This window comes from Biomphalaria glabrata, chromosome 6 (genome assembly GCF_947242115.1).
Source record: "Biomphalaria glabrata chromosome 6, xgBioGlab47.1, whole genome shotgun sequence".
NCBI lineage: Eukaryota > Metazoa > Mollusca > Gastropoda > Planorbidae > Biomphalaria > Biomphalaria glabrata.
The window spans coordinates 4,256,972-4,279,256 of record NC_074716.1 but is presented as its reverse complement, the minus strand read 5'-3'; the positions used below and the strand labels follow the sequence as shown (position 1 = coordinate 4,279,256).

The window sequence follows — 22,285 nt, the reverse complement described above, 5'->3', positions numbered from 1 at the left end:
CACCAGATTATTTGGAGCCTTGTCAAGTTTTTGATGTGTTGATGTGCTGTATTGTGTTTAGCAGTGTTTGCAGAAGGCCTGATTAGGAGAGAGAACGTAACAATATCTATAATGACACAATCAGGAGCACTTGCCTGGGATATATATAAAGACACACTGAAGAAACTTCTGCGTTCTTTCTCTCTTTCTCCTCTTTATAAACTTCTTCAATTTCAAACAATGCATTGTACAACTTACTACTGAGACAACTTGATACGTATATAACTTTAAACTTATACAACTTAGTACTGATACAACTTGATACTTATATAACTTTATACTTATACAACTTAGTACTGATACAACTGAACTTTCCATATTTAACTTGAGGACCCGCAACTGCTTAAGAACTCACAACGAAAGGAGCCCGACTAACTCGCTTTACCCAAATGTTATCGTTTTTGAAAAGTATTTTCCAGAATCCTAGAAACTTCTAAATATTTCATTCGTTATAACCTTCTATAACTGACGTTTGCGACCTTTTTTTCCCTGATCTCTTGCTCTGATTGGATGATTATAATTAACACGTGTTTGTTATGGGACTTCTTTGACCTGACCCCCGTTTCTGGAAAGAGGTCACAGTATCGCAGTATTGGTTTTAAGGGTTGTCATGGCCGGGGTTGTCAATGGGGATAAGCTCCTAAAGGCATTCGTCTCAGCCTCTGACAACTAAGTCCAGCACCTGGCCTGCTCGTGTGGCTTAGATACTAATCCCGGTGAAACTGCTCTTACTAACATGTGAAGGGGTGAAGGCGGATACCTGGCGCCACAAAACCGGCAGCTACATGCAGATGGAGCTCGTCAGCCTAGTAAGGCAATTCATCTAGGAGAGGGGTACTCTGATTTCAAACCCCCGCAGCCTTGCGGTAATAAGGGTTCAGGAGACAACCTCGAGGAAAAATCAGGAGTGAAGCCCCTTAGGCGTTGCGAGTATCAACTATGAAATTACCTCCGGCAGCTTCTGCAACTGAACTGGCTCCAAATGTAACGCGAAACGTTCTTTTGGATCACATCAGCAAGGTCGAGAGAGGGATCATGACGCATGGGCCACCCATGGCCCCTTTATCCAAGGCCCAGGAATGCGCCCCGGAGAGGAAACTATGGTGCTGCTGCAAAGCGGCTAAAACAACACGGGAGCCAATAACTCATCTGGGCGCATCCATTGTCTTCCGAGACAGAAGGAGCCATGTATATCGCAGTATCGATTTATGACAATAAGAATCAAATCTATCACAATAATAAGACAAGGAACTAAGTCCAAACCGATGACCAATTCGAAGGACATTTAATCCATGAAGGCCACAGTCGAGTCTCTGTCCGTAACACGGTGTTGTCACCTCAAAGCTCCACCACTAACTGAATAAAATTAACATCAACAAACTAAACCCCACTATGTGACGTCGCGTTCATAGTCCGTCAACTATGGTGCGTCTCTATACTAACTAAGTGCCTAAAAGTGTACATCTTTCCACTTCAATGTAGATTTATGTGGTAACACAAAACACAATGAAATAATACTATGTTAAACAACTCACATCAAAACTACAATAAGCACACGCCCTTCTGCCTCTAAGTCTCAAGACTTAAAATGTCACTCCAATTCCCTTTCATCATCCATTAACCATTATTTATAACCTCTTATCCGCCATAGACTCACTCAGGGTTGCATCAGAATCTAGCAGCCAATACAAACACGCACAGAGTATGGTCTGCTTAGATCGACTACTTTCTACTTCAGAACTATTTTTCTAAATAACTCTATTGCTGGATTTCTTATCGAGTACAATATCCTTTCATGTTTATGTTCATGTCTATTTATGTTGGAGGCATTTTATTCTTATGGGTTTTTTCAAAATTATTTTTAAAAATTATTTTCTAGTCCCCACATTAGTGTTCCACTCGGTCTGAATAGGTGGTCTTCGAGGCCTGAATGGGTGGTCTTCGAGGCCTGAATAGGTGGTCTTCGAGGCCTGAATAGGTGGTCTTCGAGGCCTGAATGGGTGGTCCCCAAGGCCTGAATAGGTGGTATTCGAGGCCTAATGGGTGGTCCCCGAGGCCTGAATAGGTGGTCCTCGAGGCCTGATAGGTGCTCCACGAGGCCTGAATAGGTAGTCCTCGAGGCCTGATAGGTGCTCCACGAGGCCTGAATGGGTGGTCCCCGAGGCCTGATAGTTGGTCCACGAGGCCTGAATGGATGGTCCACGAACTATTGGAGTAATTAACATGTAGACTTACGCGGTGATAAATCCCTGAGTTCATGCGGAAAATAAAATTTAAAGATTGATTTTATTAACTTTTCTTGGTGGCGGAAAAATGTCTATAACATCACAACGAAATTTGAACTGATCTAGATTCTGATTTTTATTTGAAACAATGATACAAAAATTAACCACCCTAGAATGACGCCTGGTCGAGTTTGTCTGAACAGTACCACAATATTTCAAAACAAGTTTTCTATAGTTTGCTTAAGTTTCCAGCCACCTATTTGTCACATAGTTTCTGCAGGATTTTCTTACAATGTTAAATAAAAAGATAGAAACAGACTTGAAATGAAAGATTTTATTTTCTTTATTTTCAGATACAAGTGACAAACGAAACAGAAAACTTTTATCAAAACAGGCCTTATTCTCTATTACCCCAGACGAAATGTTCTTTCTTAAGTGAATACTTCCAATAAAAATCTACAACTTTAAACGAGTCAGACAAAAATGCTTAACTAATGGCAATGGAATTTCAAGCATAAAATTTGTTGGCATTTAGAGAACACTTACCTATGTAAAATGTTCTTTGGGAAGAATGGAATCAATAACAAGCTGTAATAAACTAGTTTATCTTGTGGAGTAGTTGTATAGTTCAGTGCACGATAGTGAAGCGGTTATATAGTTCAGTGCTAAATTTGCTGAATCTGCCAGAATGACCCCAGTTCACGAGTCCTTCTCAAAGCCAGTTCAATATCAGAATGTGGACCCCGGTCTACGGCCACAGACAGTGGCGGTCACACAAAGGGAAAGACAAAGAAGAGACCATCAAAACCTGTGTATCGAAATCAGGTATTTAAGTTAATTTTATTGTCTATTTTTTTTTTATTTTCGTACTTACTTAAAATAGTTGACTCTTTTTAAAACAAAATTTTTAGTCTTATAAGATATTTAGTCTTATAAGATATACACTCGATAATGTAATAAGTATCTACAAGCTTATAAAACAATGGTTTGCTTAAGGCTTATATATATGCCTCAACGCACTTCTGCTTGGAAGATTTGAACACAAGCTTCAGTCAAATGGCCAGATAACAGGGTGACATTTTCAGGAAACAATTTCTAGCTGGGATTTGCTTAAAGGAAAGCTTAACTGGCATACATTACATGAGCTTTACAGTGACACAAATCTTTTTGGCTTTGATACTAACAAAATCTGTGGCATTTTACGTCTCGAGAGACGATCTTTTCCCTTTGCAACTTCTTGTGTGACTAAAGAGGCCAATCCTTGATACACAGCTGCGATCGCAGGTTGGGCATATGTAATCACCAGGCGCCGTTGCATTTTCACCCTAACAAAATAATTCCAAGTATAACTATGAACGGTTCCGGACTTAAGTGAGTTAAAAAATCTGAGATCTTGGTTCCTTGTGATAAACATTAAAACTGATCTTGTTCTGACCACTCGCTTATGCTCCTATATTTGCGATGATGAATGTATAACTGATGAGCTGCGGCGGGTGTAGTACAATAAACAGTGTACATGATCATGAAGTGTAAAACAAAAAGAACGAACTGTTGACATCAATGACCAAGTAACCCTTGACCCCCCAGTGAAGTGGAGATTAAAGACATTCAGTTAGAGCAGCGGTTCTCAACCTTTTAAGCCCGGCGACCCCTTTTTACAATCCCCCACTCTGCCGCGACCCCCCTCCCCACACACAAATACAGCAATAGAGGAATAGACAAAAACAATCCATATTTTCGATGGTCTTAGCCGACCCCCGGCAAATCTTCATTCGACCCCCAAGAACCCCTGAGTTAGAACGATAGCGACCTCGGAAGTCTTTAACGCACGGTTTGTTGTCCTCAGTGTTGAGTATAACAATGTTCACGTAACCAATTTTCTGGGGAAAAAATAGAAGCTGGACTTCACAGTAAATCAAAACTTTTGGCTCCGGTGAAGCAGAATCAGAAGATCTCGTCACTTTGTTTTGTTGTGCTTAGTGTAGTGTATACAATATTCATGCAACTACAAAAATACCGAATAAAGAACTTAAAAATATATGATATAAGAATTAATAATTTAAAAAAAGATTGAAGTAAAACAATAGTAAGATGACACTTTCCTAAGCGTTACTAGATCTAGAACAAAGCGACCAAAAACTAAAATTACATCGAATAGCGGACAATTAGTTGCCACCAGTGGCGTCGCGATGGATTCAGAATGCACCGCTTTACAGACGGTGACAGCAGCAAGGAAAAAAATGGACTTTTGCTAAAGCAGACGTCGAAACGAAATTTGCATTTGTATTTCACACCTTGACCCACTTCTTGTTTCGAATTTTGCATTGAAATTCTTTACTGTTTTAAGTTTAACTAAACTTCTTGCTAACATTTTTTCCCGTAGATAGTTAAAGTTTAAGAACTACTGATAGCGTATGTTTTTATTACATAGCTTATATCAACTCACCCTGTCTGTCTGACTTTCTGTCTGGTAAAAAGTGTGTACACCTTATTTCTCCCACACCCATTCTCAGGTCAAGTTGAAACTTCGAACAATTATTCATTGGTATAGACAAGACATGAATCAATAAAAAAAAAAAAGAAAACAATTACACAATTAATTACTTAATTACTGGTAATTAATTATTTTGTTTAATAGCAAAAAGGGAAACTAATACTTCAATATTCACATATCTGGCTGAATTTGTTGGGTTCAGTCCACTTAAATAATTGTTAACGCTATTTCTCCCTCACGCATTCTCCTATTAAGTTGATAGTTTAAACATTTATTTATTGTAGCTAACAAAAAATGAATCAATAAACAAAAATACTTAATTAGTCAATTAATTATTGGTAATTAATTATTGTGATACCAAATAAGGGAAATAACTTGGTCGTTATTATTATTACTATTGGTAGATATAGAACACTGACCTGCAACGTCACAGCCTGTGGGCAGTAGAGACCAATAGGTCGTTGCCACGTCGCAGATCTGACCACAGGTTGCGACGTCTCAGGTCATTGTAGACCTTCTGTAACGATTGGTATCGGCTCAGATCAGGGGCGGCGGTTATTAAAGGCTCAACGAGAGCGTGCCCTTTTATTTTTACAATTATTTCGTCGTTGAGACGCTTATATTATCTTGAATTTCTTGTTATGCTAATAATATTTTCTTGTTGTTCAATTCATGGTCACTGTTGTCTGCTCTTTAGACGTGAGTTTGTGAGTGAGGTAATGTGCTGAGCACGACTAGCCCACAGGGGACGCCCTTGAGTTTGCTTGATACAAACTCTTTTTGTAACCCTTTATAAAACTCTTAGTTCATAATGTCGACTAGTTTTTTTATCTTCGGTATCAAATAGTCTGAATGTTTTATTCAGAGCCGGTTCAATAATATTGACATTTTGAAAGATCGAAACTAAATCTTTCAACGCTGATTTTTTCCTCATTATCTATTGGTTTTAGATTTGAAATTACAACACAACTGATAGCCCCAGGGTTTGTGGAAACTTTATACCGCTTTTATGTGACTACAATTGAGAATTCGGAGCGACTGTTTATTGTGGGTTTTTTTTGTTGTTGTTTTTTTGCTTTGTTTTTATCTAATCTTGTAAAAAGTTCTTTCTGTGGGTAGTTTGCTTATTTAGTCGTACTCTGGTATCCATTGATTGTGCCTAGATCAATCATTTATGTAAGTTTAGATTTTTTATAGAACAATTTTACCACATTTTTTTCCCATACTTTAGAACAAATTCGTACTACAAGTGCTCCTTCTTCCCTACTGCCATTAGAGAATGTGTTGCCTGAATCAGTCAGGAAAACAAATGGCTTAGCAGAGTTGAAGACGTTGATTATCAAGCGTGACAAGATTGACACATGAAATGCGTAGGATGTAATTGTCTTCTTTTTTGAAGGGTGTCATGTGGCCAGCACAACGTCCAACCGCTTTTACTTTCATCCATTAGAGTTGGGTGGACTCGGCGGTGCCCTAAAAATCCCGAAGATCAAAATCCCAGTTTTCACCAAGATTCGAACCCAGGACCCTAAGTTTGGAAGCCAGGCACTTAACACTTAGCCACCGCGCCACCAATGATGGAATTGTAAAAAAAAATTCTCAATTTGGTAAATAAAAATAACCATAAACCAATGTTTAAAAATCCGTTTTACAATACCTCTATTCAGCTAATAACTTCGTGGAACCTGGAACTTTCTATGTGGGTAAGCTCAAAAACCTGGACACGGATCTCAAAAATGGCTCTATTTTCCTAGAAATTTGACCATTGCTGTATATCTTTGTGAAAAGAATGACTAGCTCGTTGGCTACACTTGAAAAACTTTAGTTTGACCGTTATAATTTTTCAAAGTAACAAAAAAAAAAAATAAAAAAAAAAGACAAAATTTAATTTGGCTAGAGAACGAGAATTCGCAGCTGTCGAATGGTACTTAATTCTTCTATACTACCAGCCTCCAGCAAAACATAGTTATTAGGACACCATATATCATTTCTTATGTGTCTTATGTCTTATAAAGGACAAACCTTATATTAACCAACTCTCCCTGGTCTTCTGTCTGGTACAAATCTTGTACACGTTATTTCTCCCGATTCCCATTCTCGAATTAAGTTGAAATTTTGCACTATTATTCATTGTCAATGACAACACATGAATCAATCAAAGAATTAATCATTTAGTTAATTAATTTGTGGTAATTAATTATTTTACTTTATATAGAAAAGGGAGATAAATAGTGCAGTTATAATAGATGTGTCAAAAAGTGTGCGGTTCTTTCCCTCATATAAGCTTTGTTATTTTTTTTCAAGTATTATTTATTTATGCTTGTTAGTTTAAATAATAAAAAAGGTATACGGTCAACAAATAAATAATACTGAATTTCTGCTGAATAGCTTATAATTACGAGTTGCCTGTTCTTACAATTCTAGTATCACATTTTCCCGCCTGGAAAAAGAGGAGAGTTACAATAAAAACTAGGGTTAGTGTTCGTAGATCTTACTTAATGATAGGTTCTGTCTGTTTTCGGGATTTCGCTATTATTAAAGCGGCTTCCTCCCAAACACGACTGTTTAATCCACCGTTTTTTTTTTTTTTGTTTTTTTTTTTTTTTGCTTTTATCCAAGTCGTTGCTTTGCAACCACTGTTATTATTGATACCATTACAGACGTATTATGTAATTATGTAGATTTATTACAGTGATAACTGAATGGCTGATCAATAATGCCTTTTGGAGATATAAACACACACTCACACACACACACAGGCATACAAACAGACGCGCACTTGCTAAGCCCTACGTGTGAATGATGTGAGCTTTCTTTTTACGCCTAATGATCTTCTCTGCTCTCCGGCGGAACTCTCTCATCGGAAAGATTTATCCGCATCGAATGGGCTGAGAGAAAACCGAAATAAATTAATTTTTATGACTTGTGTGTTATGGAAACACATTATGCCGTGGCTCGGCCAGGGTCAGGCTGAACAAATAAACAAAGCCAGGACATTTTTACGTTGACTAGAGACCGACCCTGTTTCTGGATTTTTAGTTTTCTAAAAACCTTTTTTTCCTCTGATAAGATTTATGGAAAGTAGAGACATTTGAAACACAGCACTTAGTGACTACAATAGGCAGTGTAACTGGATGATAAAGATGAAAAAGAATTACATCTACTTATACTGTTATGCTAGAAGTGTTTGCCTTTGCTTTCAATCGACAAAAGAACAGGACAGGTCGCTATAGTTGACAACTACTCAGTTAAGCTTAAACATAACAGTTTATTAATACTAAGTAGAGTACGGCGTCGCTATGTTTTTTTTTTTAGTCAAGAAGATGTCGCTACTATCTGTTTTAAAGATTCTACTTCCTTGTCTATTATTCACATCACTCGTCACATATGCCGTAACTTGTGAAGTCTGACGTAACGTGTGTAATATGGCGTAATTTTTTAAATACGACATAACTTGTGAAATATGATGTAACTTGTGAAGTCTGACGTAACTCTTGAAATATGATGTAACTTGTGAAGTCTGACGTAACTCTTGAAATATGATGTAACTTATGAAGTCTGACGTAACTCTTGAAATATGATGTAACTTGTGAAGTCTGACGTAACTCTTGAAATATGATGTAACTTATGAAGTCTGACGTAACTTGCTAAATATGATGTAACTTATGAAGTCTGACGTAACTTGCTAAATATGATGTAACTTATGAAGTCTGACGTAACTTGCTAAATATGATGTAACTTATGAAGTCTGACGTAACGTGTGTAATATGGCGTAATTTTTTAAATACGACATAACTTGTGAAATATGATGTAACTTATGAAGTCTGACGTAACTTGCTAAATATGATGTAACTTGTGAAGTCTGACGTAACTCTTGAAATATGATGTAACTTATGAAGTCTGACGTAACTTGCTAAATATGATGTAACTTGTGAAGTCTGACGTAACTCTTGAAATATGATGTAACTTATGAAGTCTGACGTAACTTGCTAAATATGATGTAACTTATGAATTCTGACGTAACTTGCGAAATATGATGTAACTTATGAATTCTGACGTAACTCTTGAAATATGATGTAACTTATGAATTCTGACGTAACTTGCTAAATATGATGTAACTTATAAATTCTGACGTAACTTGTGAAATATGATGTAACTTATGAAGTCTGACGTAACTTGCGAAATATGATGTAACTTATGAATTCTGACGTAACTTGTGAAATATGATGTAACTTATGAATTCTGACGTAACTTGTGAAATATGATGTAACTTATGAATTCTGACGTAACTCTTGAAATATGATGTAACTTATGAATTCTGACGTAACTTGCAAAATATGATGTAACTTATGAATTCTGACGTAACTCTTGAAATATGATGTAACTTATGAAGTCTGACGTAACTTGTGAAATATGATGTAACTTATGAAGTCTGACGTAACTCTTGAAATATGATGTAACTTATGAATTCTGACGTAACTTGTGAAATATGATGTAACTTATGAATTCTGACGTAACTCTTGAAATATGATGTAACTTATGAATTCTGACGTAACTTGCGAAATATGATGTAACTTATGAATTCTGACGTAACTCTTGAAATATGATGTAACTTATGAAGTCTGACGTAACTTGTGAAATATGATGTAACTTATGAAGTCTGACGTAACTCTTGAAATATGATGTAACTTATGAAGTCTGACGTAACTTGTGAAATATGGCATAACTTTTGAAATACGATGTAACTTGTGAAGCATGACGTAACTTGTGAATACTTGCGAATGCTCTTACTATAGCAGTAGAAAATTGTGATACATGTGTAGATCGTTAAAGACAAAGGTACAGACAATCAGAATCATATATGAGGATACTTTCACATTTGCAATAGAATTATTCAGAATCTCTTTCATAAAACGATCTCTGCAGACATATAAATGACGATGAACTGAATGCATTGATTTGAATGATTAGATGTTTAATTTAAATACATGTATTAACAAGTTACTTAGCCTCATAGGTCTAGCTGCTAAGAGTCATTAGAAGACTAAACGAAAATGCTTAAAATGCTTAATTCAGTGGATCTCAAATTGCCGGAAAGGGACGAGATTATGTGGAAATATCAGCTTAACAAAGGGTGAGAAATTATTATTTTTCCTACACTGTTAATCTTAATTTTTTTTTTTGTAGATCCATATAAATGTACAAATATGTCTATGCCAACAGAGACTTCGTCGCAGCACATGCTTAAGTGAAATGTGCGAAATATATTCAAATTAGGAAAACTATAATTTCAACTACATAGCAGATACATAATAGAGATGTCAATGTGTAACATATATGTGACACTACTCTGGACACAACTTGAAAAAATCATGAATAAGTCATAGCCAGTTTCCATTTCCTTCAATATTGAAATAAGTAAAATGTATCATTCACCAATCGTAAACAAACAACATTTAGTCACGTGATCTTATTGAGAAAACAACTAAACAAACGGTCACGTGACACTCATCATGAATTAAACATTAGATCGTAAATTATATAGAAGAGATAGAGAATCACGTGGCTAAATGTTGTTTGTTTATGATTGGTGAATGAGGTCCATTATGTGTGATCGTACAGTATCATCTTTTGAAACTGAGAGTTACTTTATAGATAGAATCATTGGATCACAGGCCTGTTTGCACTGGCACGTGACTGGAGAGACTGCTGTCTCTTCAGTACCAACAGATTATCTTAATTTCTTTACGAGCTGAGCTTATAACCTGCGCTCATTCACGGGTTAATCTGACCCAAAACGCTCGCTCTCACCTCGCGATGTAGTAAGTGAACATCAGTTTGAGAATCATTGTGGCCTATCTGGATGATTGTATTTATGATCTATAGTCATCGCCAGCAATGTAATCAATATGGGAAAAACGCCGAGTCCTGGCCTGGAACAGGCTTTTGATTTCCTAGTGTCTGTAGACTTAACAAATCAATGTGCGTGTTTCAGCAGAGACTGTACGTTGGAAGTAAATTGATGAGCTTACAATGTTTGATAATGTTCACAATGTATTTGGATAGGCGTTCACATGGAGGTAATGGTAATCAGTGTGTGTGTGTTAAACCTATACGCTTTGTTGTGTTGGTGTGTTAGGTGCGTGTGTTTGTTTACATGATCTAGATCGAGGTCTCAAAGACATGTTTACATGGTTGTCATTTAGTTTATATCTTTATATTAAGAATGAGATGCATAGGGGTTTTAGAATAGTTCAAGTGACTCTCTCTTGCCTATAATTATTCGAAGTAATTAGGTTAGATCGTTACATGTTATTATCACATCCTAATACTCTTTAGTACCAAAAAATAACAACAAAGAAGCATGTGGTGCTTGTCAAACTTCGCTTTGTTTAAGCAATTATTATTGTCAATACTAAGTGACGTCAAATGTTAATAATTTCGATGTGATTAAAGTACTTCCGAAACTAGAAAAAAAAACTTTTAAAAACACAAACAAACAAAGCTTATAAAACTTGTAGTTATATCAATTAGGAAGAAGGTTTTATAGTTATCTATTGTTATCTTCAAACTTTAAAGTGGCACGTACAAAAGTATAAAAGGAGATAACTCAAATTATATCACCACATCAGTCAAGTGCAATTTCTTTCCCTTTTTCGAGATACCAAACAATTAATTAACAATTATTCATTAGCTTAATTTTTTTTAATTGATTCTTGTTTTGTCAGGTAAAAGAAATAATTGTGCAAAATTTTGAAATTTGGTGTGGGAGAATTTTTTTTACTTTTTACCAGACAGACAGACAAACAGAGTGAGTTGATACAATTTTAGAAAACTATATGATAAAGCATAACGGACAAACGGACACTTTCGAAACATATTAATTATGGCAAAACATTCACTAGCTATTTCCAGCAACTCTACTGACTCAGAGGGATTTTAGGAGTCAGTTACAGAGAGGAGCAAAGAAATCCTTTGCCCTTTGTCCCTTTGGGACTCGACCATTTAATAAAGTGGGAAGCGTGGTCGAGAACTTGGCTTGGCTTGGCTACCTAGAGGTAGCCTCGAGGTTCGACACCCGACTCGGGCAGAGTTGTGGTGTTTACTGAGCGCCTAAAGGCAGCACGGAAAACCAACTCCTAGATACCCCCCTCCCCCCAACTGGTCCACAAATGAGATTGGACCAAAGCGCTCTGCTATAAGCATGAAAGTAGCGCTATATAAAAGCTATAAATATATATATAAATACATATAAGTTGGGACCGACAGAATGAACTACGCATAGCAAGAGTTGCGATGACAAACTTTTTCCTTAACTCAAGCCTCGCGGAACACTAAGGTTCCGCGGAACACAGTTTGGGAAACACTGAACTATACACATGGATTATCCTCAGAGACAAATAATGACAAAGTAATTCTGTCTTGATTTTGAAATCAGGAACCCATTGCAGATGGATCTTGCTGAATTTCTTTTTGCAAAGTTTATATCAACTCACTATGCCTGTCTGTCTGTCTGGTAAAAAATTTGAACATGTTATTTCTTCCACAACCATTTCCGGATAAGTTGAAACTTAGCACAATTATTCATTAGCGATGGCAAATACATGAATGAAATAAAAAAAAAAATTGTCAACTTATTAATAGTAATTAATTATTTCGTATGATACCAACTAGGGAAATTAATCATTTCGTATTCACATATATCGTAAAATATATAGGGTTTTGTCCCCTTAGATAATTGTACTCGTTATTAATCCATTCTCGCGGATCAAATTAAACAATTATTTATTGTACCTAACAAGACATGAGTCTATTACTAAATTAACCAATTAGTCAATTAATTACCGGTATTGATATTAAATAAGAGAAATAACTTCTTCCTCTACGATATGCTGGGTTTTTTAAAAGGAATTTTTATATCATGCTTGTTTATGTATTTCAATACAATTTTTCCGTTTTATTCTCTTTAAATACATTCCATAAATACTCATACTCGCTATAAGTAATGCGTGAGTTTTATAATGTTTTTTTTTTTGTTTTTTTTATGGTTTTGGATCTGAGAGAGCGTTAGTTGAGCTCCATACTAGGATTGTTACTCAGATATAAACTGTGGTATATTTTGTCATTGATAACATACTTATCACAGAAATACCATCGATGCCAAAAAATGTTATAAGGGGAGGTTTCACCTTAAAACCAAAGTATGTCTTAGAATGGTACTACAGCCATGAAAGTTTCCAAATAGTTTGATAAACACATAAAACGAGTAAAAAAAAAAGTCAAATGTCAATTTTGATATTTAGTATGACGTCACCACTGCGTGTTACTATAAATAGTAACAAACATTTGGGAACAAATTTCTCAAAAAGTATAAAAGATTTTGAGCTGAAACTTTGCAAATATGTTTATACATATATTATCAACATGCCCTACTAAAATTATTATATTCTGAAGTGTATTACCCTTTGAAAACATTTTTTTTTTGGTGTTTTTTTGTAAGCAAAAATCTCAAAATAACATTTTATAAATGACCATAACTTTAAAACTTTTCATTCAATCAAAACCAAAGTAGTAGAGTGTGTTCAAAACATATCTCTCTTGATATGTGCCAATTTTCATGAAGATACATACACAACTTTTGAAATAATTTGAATCCATGTCAAGAAATTTGTCAAAAAAATTAAAATGGAGAAAAATGAACTATAAAGGGAAAAAATCTTTTTTTTTCAATGAATACTAACTTAAAAGCCCCCCCCCCCCCAGAGATGTGAATCATCAGCCATGGCCTTTTATTGCACTTGCATTCTTTTATCCTGCCTTTTTGCTGTTACTTAGTGTATTTTTCTATGTTTTGGACTCCCCCCCCCCGGCTTTTTTCTGCCTTTTGTTCAACAAGGGACTTCTCTATTTACAATAGTGTCCAAAAATGAAACCCCTTTCAAGGAAGATTTCTGATGAAAGTATTTTTTTTAGGTTTGGTAATAATTAGTTAGACATAACCTAAGAATGTAAAACTTTACTGGCTTTATGAGGATTGACAGATAGAACAGTTGCTATTCCATTTTTGCTTATGAAGCCTCTTCTCTGCCATATACCATCACATGATGCGGTTATCTGTTCATGTTTTTTTATTCACTCCATTAGCTGCTGACAACATGCTTTCATTAGCAGTACTTTCAGTTGGGTTGGGCTGCAATATTCATATGGGCTAGGGATCTGTGACTCTGTATCTCTGTTGATAACTACACTATAGATAGCTAGTTGAAAGCTCAATTTATATTTCATAGAGAGAAGTTTCAAATAAAAACTCATCTGAAGAATGGCGGCAATGAAAACTATCTTACTTGACAAGCCTCACTTTCTTTCAGTTACTGAATAGTCTGGGGATATTTAGATCTAGTTTACACGTGGTTTTCATCCTGATTTTATTTTTATAATTGATTAGCATGAGAACGTGATATTGTAATAGTTGTACCAAGGAAATAAATAAATAAGGGCTTGAATGTCAACAAATAGATATCCTTTTAATTAGAACTTCAGTAGGTCTACTCTCCTAAGTTATAGATACACTATATTTTAGTTTTTAACTCGATAAAGAAACATACATCAATAACATCAGTTTCACGATAGTCTCCTTCATTAGACCTAGACTAGTAGTCTCAGCTATGTCTTCAACATTAGGTTCCATACCGGTACTATAATAGATCTAGTACTAGTAATAGCATCGCCACTAAGTCTAGATTGTTTTCATCTTCTCCAGTATATTTATTCCCTCTAAATTTACGCTTTTATTGGCTTCTTCCTTCTTTTATTAGATCACACTTTATCATTATATCCATAATATTGAAGAAATAAACACTAGACTAGCGATGTAAACAAAAGCATGCGCCGGAACTGTTTATGATAAGGCCACCCTAAGCTTTTGCAAAGAGCTCGCTGATTGGTCAGAATAATTGTTACTTACAGGAAATGTGTTTATTCGACCAATGGTAATTCATTTTACAACTAATTATACTGTTGATTCAAATAGGATTCTAGCATTTCAGAAGAGAATGGTAGTGAAAAAATTTTGTAAATCGGACAAAAAATAAAAAAGTTACGTTATTTTATATTTTTTGCATAATTAATGAGCTAAATTAATTAGAACACTTGATATTTTGTAAAATTATTTTAAAATATTTTAAAACATCTAATATAACTAAAAATAATGAAAAACTGTAGAGAAATGGATAGATAATCATTTGAAACCATATTTGAAAAATGTAAAAAAAATAAGAAAATTGATATCATTGAGGTGAATCCTCCCCATAACACATAGGATGTAGCTATTGAAGTGGCTATGAAAGTGTCAACAAGATATCATTAGAGTAGTCTGGCAACCAATATAAGTAGTGTGTATAGCTAAGTTCTTATACAAGTATTTTAGCTGTGTCAATTATAACAAACAGATTCAACGCTGTTTCGTATATAAATACATAAGTTACAAATACAAGGAATATATCTTATATCTTATATAATACAGACGTTACTTCAAAAAAGAAGATGATTACGTCCTACGCCAGATATGTTCACATTAAGCAACAGTAAATCTTTTTTTTTTCCTCGTCAGAGCAACAGTTAATATGGCCTCACTATGTTGACATGTTTTGTTGAGTTATAACGGATGCATGTGTAGTCAGATGTAGCTGAAGTATTTCTAGAAGACTTAATTAGACTAAGTGCGTGCGTACCTTGTTTGATGTATTTTCAATCGCGAGTTCTTGGAAAACATGCACACCGTCACAAATATAGATAAGGTACTAACAGGAACACAGACTCAATGACCAAGTTGACTCAAGGTGAACTTCAAACAAACGTTTATTACAGAATGGGCCACAGTCTAGTCTGTCACTATAGCACGATGTTATCCCCTCAAGAGTATAGCAGTAACTGATTCCTAAAAGACAATCTTAACCTCTAACCCCAAAGTCTATGTCGTCATTCTAAAATATCCGTTCACTGTCAGTAAATTAAAGTGCCCTACCCAACTTAGTTTAAACTATTGCCTCACTATGTTGACATGTTTTGTTGAGTTAAACTATAGCCTCGCTATGTTGACATGTTTTGTTGAGTTAAACTATAGCCTCACCATGTTGACATGTTTTGTTGAGTTAAACTATAGCCTCACTATGTTTACATGTTTTGTTGAGTTAAACTATAGCCTCGCTATGTTGACATGTTTTGTTTAGTTAAACTATTGCCTCGCTATGTTGACATATTTTGTTGAGTTAAACTATAGCCTCACAATGACAAGTTTTTTTGTTGAGTTAAACTATAGCCTCACTATGACAAGGTGTTTTGTTGAGTTAAACTATAGCCTCACCATGTTGACATGTTTTGTTGAGTTAAACTATTGCCTCGCTATGTTGACATATTTTGTTGAGTTAAACTATAGCCTCACAATGACAAGGTTTTTTGTTGAGTTAAACTATAGCCTCACAATGACAAGGTTTTTTGTTGAGTTAAACTATAGCCTCACTATGACAAGGTGTTTTGTTGAGTTAAACTATAGCCTCACTATGACAAGGTGTTTTGTTGAGTTAAACTATAGCCTCACAATGACAAGGTTTTTTGTTGAGTTAAACTATAGCCTCACTATGACAAGGTGTTTTGTTGAGTTAAACTATAGCCTCACTATGACAAGGTGTTTTGTTGAGTTAAACTATAGCCTCACTATGACAAAGTGTTTTGTTAAGTTAAACTATAGCCTCACTATGACAAGGTGTTTTGTTGAGTTAAACTATAGCCTCATTGTGACATGTTTTTAGTTAAACTATTGCCTCACTGTGGCCACGTGTTGTGTTGAGTAGAGTGTTAAGTTGAACAATCACCTCACCCTGATAACGTCTTGTGCTTGGCTAGACTATCCCCCATGTACTTTCGACACCTTTCAGAAGTACTTCGCATGAGGGGGGCGGAATAAATTGACACATTTTGTAGCCCTGTGTCATGATACCTCTCGCACTCCCCCACTACCGGATACGCCTATGGTTTGATTAGCAGGTAGTCACAATAGACGTCTTCCACTTCGCGGTAATCACACCTACACACACACACACACATGCTTGGACGTGTCATTGCCCACGTCACCAGCACACTCATACACTCTCTCATTCACACACACACAGCTAACAGTTCTGCTTCCCCCGCCGCCTCCCGTTGTTAGATCGATGTATGTGTATTGATCACGTAAGAGGCGCTCCCCCCTTTCTTTCTGAACAACCCCCCTCCCTTACCTTCTCGACAAATACAACCACACACACACACACACACAAAACTCATACACACAAATACTTTGGTACAGCAGTTCATCGTGACCGCTACTCATTTATGTTCTCAATCTGAAGGCAATATAATTTGAAAGTAAAGGTTCGGTAATCGCTTGAGGTACTGCAGAGTCTGGAGCGAGTTATTTCCCCTACCTCCTTTCTTTACTTATCCCGCATTAAATTACTCTATTGGTTAATCAAGGCGTGACTTTAAATATTTGATCAATTTTTACCTGGAGGTGCGCCAAAGGGTGCTAACTGAAAATGTTTGGGATAATTGAGTCTGGACACTGTTCATGAGGTAGTCAGTATTAGAATTTTTTAGTTGAAGTCAATATATTAATGGAGCTTGCACAACGATAGGTCAACCTTTTCGGGTTCCACCTCTTTCACCCTCACCTACTCTTTAGTCTGATGGACCGTTTGGGCACCACACAAGATTTGTCTACCGTCTTTCTCCATTCCTCTCTGACTTATGCCTTGGATAGAACTTTTTGCAATGGTAGGCCCGTCCATTCTTTTATGTTGTCTTCCCATCGCTTTCTCTGTCTGCCTCTTCTTCTTTTTCCTGGTACTGTTTCTTGAAGGAAAGTCTTTACAAGCCCCGAAAACCTTGTAATATGGCCATAGAGCTTTATTTTAATATAAGCTTTTTTTTTTAAAAAGTATTTTTCAAATATTTTCTCGTTATATAATCCACACAAAAAAATATTAATAAATACATAGCTTCTACTGCAATCATTCATTACAAGCCTTCTTTTTTTAAGACTATGTTAATGTGTGTTTCGGTGTGTACCTCTACTCTTTTATTTTTCTACACACCTACAAATATGTTGTTTTTTTTCTCCATCCCAAGTACCTCGTTCAGGTTTTATAAGATACTTAAACCCTTATAGAAAATAATGTTTAGAAATTGACAGGGCCGGACTTAAGGGATGACAGACGGGGCTACAGCCCTGGGACTTCCACAAATAAAAGGGGCCTCCACAAAAGAGATATAAAAAAAATAGACCCGAATTTTGACGGGTCAGTAACCTTAATTTTTTTTCTTACATTTATTTTTCGCATTTTTACGCCTGGCAAAAATGTTGTGATTAAAAAGTGTGTTCTTGTAGCATGCTCGGAATAAGTAAATACAGATCCGGATTTACGGCGGTGCGTCTACCAAGGACCTTACCCTCAACGAACTAAAAAAAATACATTTTCTTTGTTATAAAATATATAATGCTTTTATTTTCATTCATAAATGGATCTTTATTAAAGCTTTCGAAAAAATGTAGGGGCCTCCACAGAAATCCTTACCAGGGGCCTCCACAGAAATCCTTACCAGGGGCCTCCACAGAAATCCTTACCAGGGGCCTCCACAGAAATCCTTACCCGAGGTCTCCATATACTTAAATCCGGCCCTGTAAATGAAGCTACTTCGTAACATTTGATGTTGTGCTAGCGGACCACCATAACTATTACTACAGTACGCCGGTACGCGATCCACATCTTGAGAACCCTGCTTTTTTTTTGACACAGTGGGGTACTTCTGTGAATTTAAATTTGCGTTCTATTACCACTTTGTTTTCCAACTGTTTTCAAAATGCGTAATGTGATACCTTAATTGAGTTTATGCTAACATTCAATCATTGTAAAGATCAACTCTTCAAATGAGAAGAGCTCCAGTCTCATGCTTCACAGTACTGCCCTGTGGGGAGCCATTAAAGACTCGATCTAGTAGAAACTATAGATCACAGCACCTTTAAAATACAGGACTACTAGAATTACAAAAGACTTTTTTTTTTAGAAATTATCAATGGAGTACTAAAATAACATGGAGAATTTGATGACATTTTAATGTGAAAGAAATGCTTTATGAATTTTGTGAATGGGCCGAAAACACCATGGCTATTGAATGGCTAAAGCTATTTGAACGGTCCATATGTACACTGGCGATATATATGTTTTCATGTTTCCTAGTTAGCCATGAGCAAACAGTGAGTCGCACCCCAAATATTGGCTTTATGTAGCCTATACATTTTTCTATGCAATGTGGGCGTCATTTATGTAGAGTCCATTAGACCTATAACAGCGTAATAAGCCTTGAAAATGATGGCCTGTTTAATTAAGATGTGCAAGACTCGTAGATTTTATTTGTCCAAGTGAGCTTTGTTTTTCATTGATTCATGTTCAGATGCAATGCTGCTGATGGATAATGCTTCTGATAGTGAAGTTGTTTTTAGGACTTTAAATTCCAATTTCACAGTCTTGGTTTCGTACATATATATATATATATATATATATATATATATATATATAGCGAAGCTGGGAAGGCTTTCGTTGGTCCACATTCGGGTTAAGTAGCAAAGGACTGGTATACTTAGTAGTGAGACTCTGAGGAAGTTGAAGGATGTTTTTACCCTAGTGAATAAACACAACTATTTATTTCCTGTTAAATTGTGTTGAGTTGCATGCCTTTTCCTTTAGTGCCTATTCTAGAGTTGCAACAATATTAATTATGTATACAGTGCTTTTTTTGTGACGGTACGCACCGATACGGTGTACCGGCACCTTTTTCAATGTAGGGATAAAATTATTACTTTTCTTGTATTTTAACGTTTATTATTAATTTATTGGTAATTAAAAGTTAGGCAATCCATATATAATATATATATATATATATATATATATATATATATATATATATATATATATATATATATACATGTCATAGTTGTCCTTTGTAAACTTACCATATTTTTCTTCTGCACACACGGTAATCACTAAGTTTGCTTGTGTTTCGTTTCTATTTCGTTTCTAGTTTTTATTAATATACTTATTTTACTTTTGCAGGAGTCCCTTTGTGTTTGGTAGAGTGACCACAAGCCTTACGGAGCTTCCTTTAGGGGCAAGCTCTCGCCCCAGGGTAAGATCTGCTCGTCTCCCGATTCCTGGCATGCCTCGAAGTCAAATGGGGGTCGCCCGTTTCTACGACTGGTCTGACGATCCTGCTGAGTGCTTCCCTATTTCCCGACTCTACCGAGAAATCGCCAGCGTACCCCGACTGCCCGTCAGTAAGTTGTCGCGGGTGAACGCCAGCAACGCATCCACGCACGACATCAAGATAGGTCTCTCGACCAGCAGGAACTATGCCGTTGGTCAAGGCCGAATGTTCTTTCGGGACAAGAAAGCACTGACCAGAGGCGAGAAAGAAATAATCGAAGGGATATACAAGAACCGCGGAGACCAGAATGCTCGCGAATTACTCGGCAAGTCGGATGTCCTGATCAAAAGTCACCAAGACGCTTGGAATTATGATAAAAGTGGAAACATTAACTTGAGTAGAGTTTTGTTAAAAGGTGAAAAAATAGACACGAATACTCCTAGAGTCAGCGCCGTTGCGGACGCTAAAACTTCCCCGACGCCTTCAGCTAGAAAATCATCGGGTTCAGATTCGTTTTTGGCGCCTGGGAAAACCTCTTTGAACAGAACCACCCGTTACCCCGATGCATTGCTGGTCTCCACTTGTTTGACTTGCCAAAAGCTGCAAGATGATTATGAAAACACTCAGTACATAGACTCAGGGCCTTCGGCTCCACCTAGTTCCCCGGACATTTGGCACCCCAGACACAAACTAACATCAGTTCCCACTTTCCATAAACTGTTGAGCTCCAGGCCGAGCGTACAGCCAAACTTAGTTCTACTGGCGGACAGGATGGCAGCCCTCAGACTTGACCCGAGTCAGCTACACGATCAGATGCTAAACAGCGTTTCCACGCACTCACACCGCTGCGTAGTCAGTCCTGCTAGCTCGTGTGATTTCTCGGAAATCCCAAACCCAGAAAATATTGAAACATTAACCCAAGACGTGAACAGTGAAGCCCTGCTAGGGGCGGCTAACTGGGTTTTGCAGTGCGATGAACGACCAGAACGGGGGTCGTCAGAAGGTGAGAAGCGAAAGATAGCCGTTCAGATTTATGTTCCAACAGCTGGAGAAGACGTAGCAGACGATGACACAAATTTGTTGGTGAAAAGTTCAATGGCCAGAGAAAGGCCCATCAGCCATCGGACGTATGTAAGAAGGAAGAAAATAAAAGTATGAAATGAAGAAATAACGACGTCTTATCTTCTTATTATCGTTTATAAAGACACAAGGACATAAGAACTAATAATTGTAAAAAAATAATATGTGCAATATAAAATTTCAAGAGTGGAAAGTTTGTCAGAGATGGACTATTCTTCATGATATAATATAAAATTGTTTCTTTAAAAATTTTGGAACAGATTTTTGTTTACAATACTTCATATTAGCTTACAAACTCTTCATAGTGGAAACTACATCTTTTTATTATTATTATTCATTCATGAGTAATTTAAAAGCGAAGTAATCACTCTTACTAGAGGTGGAATTCTCTTTAAAAAAAAAAACATTTTTTTTTTTTACAAAGCTTATATCAACTCTGTCTGTCTGGTAAAAGTTTGTATAAGTTATAGGTCTATCTCCCTCACCCATTCTCGGATTATGTTGAAATTTCACACAATTAATTATAGGTATAGACAAGACATGAAGCCATTTTTTAAAATGAACCAATTAGTCAATTAATTATTTAAAATGCACCATTCTGCTTGATACTAGCCAAGGAAAACTAATCCTTCAACAATCACAGATATTGCTAAACTAGTTGGTTTTAGTCCCCTGATATAACAACGCTATTTCTCCCTCGCATATTCTAGATTATGTTGATACTGTAAGCAAATTATTTATTGTTAATAACAAAACATAAATCAATTTTTTCTTAATACCCAATTAGTTAATTAATCATTTGTGTGATTTTGAACAAGGGAAATAACTAGTACATTGATGATTTGTATAGTTTTGAGGACGGAGTTCTTCCCCTCTAGATAAGCTATTTTGTGTAAAACACTGGTTACAACAGGTCAGTATATTGCATTAGGTGTCGCTGTTAGGTGTTTTTGTTCATTTCTTGTATCTTATATATATTAAGCGAGTCATTGTTTCCATTACTTCACATGTCTGTCATGTTTAAATATCTAAAAATTCTATTGAAAATCAGATTTCACTATCGCCGTATCGTATCATTCTGAAAATTGCTGCACCACATATATATGTAAAGCCTACCCACAGATACGCTTTCTCGACTTAGATGCGCTGTTCGGCGCATAGGGCGGCAATCTCCCTCCGGCGTCTCCAAAGAGATCGGTAGCAGACAACT

The 22,285-nt window shown here is 36.2% G+C and overlaps 1 protein-coding gene across 3 annotated transcripts; it reads left to right on the top strand.

Moving 5' to 3' along the window:
- The first annotated feature begins 2,780 nt into the window (after nucleotides 1–2,780).
- Nucleotides 2,781–21,268, top strand: LOC129926995 (uncharacterized). 3 transcript variants are annotated; one of them, XM_056034048.1, is made up of 2 exons: nucleotides 2,781–3,089; nucleotides 19,905–21,268. In XM_056034048.1, the coding sequence occupies exons 1-2, from the start codon at nucleotides 2,953–2,955 to the stop codon at nucleotides 21,151–21,153; spliced, it is 1,386 nt and encodes a 461-aa protein (XP_055890023.1). In that variant the 5' UTR covers nucleotides 2,781–2,952; the 3' UTR covers nucleotides 21,154–21,268. The 3 variants fall into 3 exon arrangements, with proteins under 3 accessions (XP_055890023.1, XP_055890025.1, XP_055890024.1); XM_056034050.1 differs by lacking the exon at nucleotides 2,781–3,089 and adding an exon at nucleotides 10,579–10,838; XM_056034049.1 differs by lacking the exon at nucleotides 2,781–3,089 and adding an exon at nucleotides 19,135–19,213.
- The last annotated feature ends 1,017 nt before the right edge of the window (nucleotides 21,269–22,285 follow it).